The sequence below is a fragment of the Marmota marmota genome, unplaced genomic scaffold (genome assembly GCF_001458135.2).
Source record: "Marmota marmota marmota unplaced genomic scaffold, marMar, whole genome shotgun sequence".
Taxonomy (NCBI): Eukaryota; Metazoa; Chordata; class Mammalia; order Rodentia; family Sciuridae; genus Marmota; species Marmota marmota.
Window position 1 is genome coordinate 37,437,250 of NW_026000108.1, and position 5,201 is coordinate 37,442,450.

A 5,201-nucleotide genomic window follows, 5' to 3' on the forward strand; every position below is an offset into this window, starting at 1 on the left:
CCCTCCCTCCCTCTCTCTCTCTCTCTCCCCCTCTCCCCCCTCCAACTTTCTCTCTCTCTCTCTCTCTCTCTCTACACACACACACACACACACACACACACACCTTCATATCTTCAGGTATCACCGTGGTGAACTTAACTTGGAAAATATCTGGAAAAAATTTGTCTGTATTGAACACGTCTAAATGTTTTTTTCTTGTCATTATTCCCCAAACAATTCATGTCATATTTTGGATGTGAGGTGTCCCCCCAAGGCTCATATGTGATGATGCAAGAAGGTCTAGAGGAGATAAGATTGGCTAAATCCAATCAATAAATCAGCCCCCTGAAGGGATTAATTGGGTGGTGGCTGAAGGCAGGTAGGTTGTGGCTGGAGGAGGGGGTTATTGAGGGTGTGCCTTTGGGGTACTTATTTTGTATCTGTCACTGGAGTCTCTCTCTCTGCTTCCAAATCATTATGTGATCCACACTCTTCTGCCAGGATGTTCTGCCTCACCTTGAGTCCAGAGGAATGGAGCCTGCTGTCTATGGATTGAGACCTCTGAAACCTTGAGCCCCCAAATTAACTTTTCATCCTCTACAATTGTTTTAGTCAGATCTTTTAGTCACAGCAGCAAAAAAGCTGACTAAAACAACTCAGTATAGCAACAATTGACAAAGCATTTACATTATAATTAGTTGTTACAAAAATGATCAGACCCAGGCAGAGTAAAAATAAAATAATATAAAACAACAGTGTAGCTTACCCCTCTAAACAGTGGGCAACTGTCAGAACCCACTTCCTGGCAATGAGAACACAGCCACAGATATGTCCACTGGGTTCACTCTGCAGAGAGCACTGCCACGGCCACCTTCCAGGGCGACTCGTCCGACCCCCAAGGATCCTCTTGTTCAAGCGGGCAGCAGGCCGGCGCCCACAGTCTATCAAAGAGCAGAAGACAGTTTGTGACTCTAAACCCAGATAAATCTTAGGTCTTCAGTGTCACATGCAAGTGGTCATTTTTCCCTTGAACCAACTGAGGTAAACTAAATTCATATCCTACTGCTGGGCCACCAATTCACTCACCTTGTTTAGTACACAGAAGAGAGATCTTTCTTCTGCTTGGACAAGATTGCCTACATTTGGGAACATAAAATGGTATAATATTAAGTTACATACTTACTATTCACTCCAAATGTTTTACCAGGGAAAGACAAGATTTGAGCAATAATTATCTTTAGTGTAGGAATTCTCAAGGCAGAGAAGGTTAGACATCAACTTGAGGGAAGGGGTATAAGGAGATTGTGTATTTTATTCACATCAATTTATTCCTATATTCATAATATAATTTCACCTCCTGGGAAGAGAAACTATTGGAAAAAGTTTCCCACATGATCTTGACTGTACCATCCACAATATTGATTTTAACCATGTTTCCTAATGTAGGTAAGGTGCAGGGAGAATAAGACTGATTGCCCAAAAATCTGTGTAGAGGGAGGGGCAAGTCAGATGTTTATAGTTATGGAGAGGATATGTTCTCCCCAAAAGTTGAGAGTCTGAGAGAAATGAAATATTACTTCAAAACTTAAAGAACAGGTAAAGGAACAGAATATTTAGACTGGAAAAAATCTTAAAATTGTCTAAGTTAAATATTTTGTAAGTTCTTTTTAGTTATACATGACAGTAGAATCCATTTTGATAAAATTATACAAGCATGGAATATATCTTATTCTGATTCTTGTGGATGTACACAATGGTGAGATTCACTTAGGTATCTTCAGACATATATACATAGGAAAATTACGTTACATTCATTCTACTGTCTTTCCTATTTCTATCCCTCCTCCCTTCCCTTCATTCCCCTTTGTCTAATCTATTGAATTTATATTCTTCCCCTCCCTGCCCCCTTTATCATGGTTTACCTTTTACATACCAGTGAAAATATTCAACCTTTGATTTGGGGGGATTCGTTTATTATTAAATTTTGGATACATGAAGAATTGCCATGAGAAAAGGAGATTTATTCCGTATAACTCCACATGGCATGATCAGAACCAGTGAGTAGAACTGATAGGATATGTGAGTTCAGGAAGGGAGAAGAACTTTCTAAAAATCCCATTTAAACTTTAAAGGCAAAAACATGGACTGTGTTTCAGAATCTCTCAATGTGGTGCACAGAAGAATTCAGTCTCGGGTAGGTAAAATTTTTATCACCAAGTTCTCTTCCCACCATGAAACATTTATTCACAATGTAAATTAAAAAGAAAATATAGATACTTTAAGACTCCCCCAAACTGTGATATGCTAGGAATCTTGGATTCCCACATTAAACAAAGATTCATTCTTATTTTGTCATTTCCACATTCACCTTCACAGATTTCCTGTATTTTTCATGTTTTGCTAAATTTACGTGGGGGGGCACATGTAATTATTGATAATTATGTAATATAGGAAACACTCATTTGTTTTCCACCTTCCAACAATCTAAAATTCTCTCTCCTTGTTCTCTACCTTTATATCCTTAACTTGTAGTACTCCCTAATATCTGAAATTATTTATGTACACCAACTTACAATTACTCCATCCATCCAAATTACACATGTTCCTTGAGATCAGAGTCTTATATTCTGTCATTTACTTCAACATCCCCTTAAAGCCTAGAACTGAACCCAGTGTAGAAGAGATACTCAATAATTAGCTGTTATTTTTTAGATTAAAAATTTATAGCTTTTAGATATAGGAAAAGTTATCAAAGAATCTCCATCTTAACTCCTTACAGCAACTGTGGTTATATAAGATACCACATTTAGTAAGCCAGAACTAGAATTATGTCCACAAACTCCCAATTTAGTACAAGTTATTTATTTATTCATTTATTTGACCTAAAAGGCCTTTTCTGGCATTCTGAGTCTACAGAAATACCACTCTCTTGAAAGATTCAGGTAATTGTTTGGGAGAAAATGCTTCATTTGACAAATATTCAGACATATGGGTTACAGAATTTGGTTTGTGTAGAAAATCTTAGGTTATGCTAAGGGGAAATAGGCTTTTGTTTTCTTTTCTGAAATTTTAAGAGAAGTGATTTCCCTAGCACTTATTATAAGCTTTGGAGTCAGAAAAACAATTTAAATTCAGAAACTACCACTATCTGTGGGCTGTGAGCTTTCACAAGTTATGTGAACATTCTAAATCCCAGTTTCCTCATTTGTGAAAATTGGAAAATTATCACTAGCTGATAAATCTCGTGTGAGGATTAAATGAGAAATGTATGTAAGACTACCTAGATGAATACCTATAATGTAAGAGAAAATTTCCTCAATTTATCTTCCTCTACATCCCACCCATAGACAAGGGAGATAGCTCTTTATAAGATGTCATTATTTCTGGTATGAGAGAGAGACTTAAGTGCATTTTCAAGGCTCCATGATTAAAACTTCATTTTATGTCTATTCTTTTCTCAGACTCTCCAGGTTTTTAGCTATTACTTCGATTTTCTCTGCTGATTAATTTCATGTGGCATTAGTAGGGAATTCAGACATGACAGTTTATTTTCAATAGGATATTAAAACAACTGTAGGTTTAGAACTCAAGTTCCTTATTTTCACAATGATAGTTTCTATCATTCTGATTAAAGAAAGATGTAATTAGCCCCAAATAAAAATAAATCTATGTCTAGAAAGAAGAAATAAAATCAAATGATGTTGAAATGTAAAGGCTAATAGCCATTCTATGAAGACTCTTTATTGATGTGACAAATTTGGATTATCTGAAATTAAAAATGGAAAGAGGCCCTGATGATAAACTATTACTCCATAATCTGACCACACATACCTCTTATGAAAGACCTCTCACCTGTGGACCATCAGTTCATGTAAAGTGGTTCCATTGAGGCTCGTCCAGTTGGACTGCACCATCAGCCACTGCTGGTCTTGTTCCTGTTCTTGTATCAGTTCAGTCACAGATGGTTCTCTGGTATAGAGCAAATTCCAGATAAATATCCAAAGTACAGTGATTTTAACATATATTATTGATAATTTGCACTTCTTTTTCATAAAGAAGCATTACTTGTAAATCAATATTTTAAGAGGAGAATTTGGATTAAGAGAGATTTGGTATGGAACATGATTAGCTAGCAGGGAAGTTATGAAAAATATTCCAGAGATAATAAAAAATCCAAACTATTACAGCTATTTTAATCATTCTCTCTGTTGACATGCATTTGAACATCATGAGGTGTTAGAATTCTAATTATACAGGTAAAACTTTCAACATCTAAAAAATAAGAGTCACTAAGCAGGAATAAAAGTAAAATAATGGGGAGAGAAGATGGCGGCGAGGGGAGTGCATTGCCCCCGTGTGCTGCGTCACTGTGTGGGAGTATGACAAGTCAGGACGGCTAAAGGCTATCTTGTTAGGAATTTCCAGCAATAGTGGGGTGCTCCGCAACCTGGAGGAAGGATTTCCATCGCACGAGGATCGGTTACGGGGACTCAAACGCGAGAGATTTGTCACACGGAGGGTAACACTGCTTATTCAGCAAATCGCCCCGTGGCTAGAGTCTGCAGCGCGCGCTGGGAAACGAGGAGGAGATAGTGGCGCAGGGATACAGTGCTGCAGTTTCTGCCAGCCGTGCAAGCACCGTACTCAGGGCTGAATTCTGGGTTCGAGACGGGGGAAAGAAGCGGTCCATTTTGGTTCTCCACACCGGTCAGACCACAGAGGAGGCCAGCGGCCACCATCTTGAAGAGCTGACGTCACATCCCTGTTTTCGACTGACCGCAGCTCATTCAGCCATAGAACAGGTAATTTCAGGCTGCCATTCGCCTGTGGCTTGCGGACAGATTGCTCGGGCTCAGTGCCTGGGTGCATCTTGGAGCCTGCCCTTATCGGAGCGGGCACCGAGCGCGGGGCGGCCGAGTTCCGGCTCCCGGAACTGCCCAGGCCCAGGGCTAAGGAGCCCGCGGAAACTGCTTCTCGGTCCAGGTCCTGCTGAGGGCCGGTCAGGACTCACCCGTTGCTTTGGTTGCCCGGCAAGGGGAACGAAATGCTGCCATTCGCATAGGATACCAACATGGCAGAGATCTGATGTCATCAGAAAGCGGCGGAGGAGAGAACTTCATCAATACCAGCAGCGACAGAAACAGTTGGTCTCCTGGTAGGGGGGGTGAGGCACAGACACCCAAGTCTCTCTCGATTTGTCCTCGAGCCAGAGGGGAGGAGCC

General features: G+C 40.0%; 1 protein-coding gene across 2 annotated transcripts in view; it reads right to left on the reverse strand.

The window, feature by feature from the left end:
* Nucleotides 1-5,201, reverse strand: part of Corin (corin, serine peptidase) — a 256,203-nt gene that overhangs the window by 20,651 nt on the left and 230,351 nt on the right. For both annotated transcript variants that reach the window (XM_048784434.1, XM_048784433.1), the window contains exons 17-19: nucleotides 3,832-3,948; nucleotides 1,066-1,115; nucleotides 746-920 (exon numbers count right to left, since the gene is read on the reverse strand). In XM_048784434.1, the coding sequence (XP_048640391.1) occupies nucleotides 746-920; nucleotides 1,066-1,115; nucleotides 3,832-3,948 (342 nt within the window). The remainder of the gene's footprint in view (nucleotides 1-745; nucleotides 921-1,065; nucleotides 1,116-3,831; nucleotides 3,949-5,201) is intronic.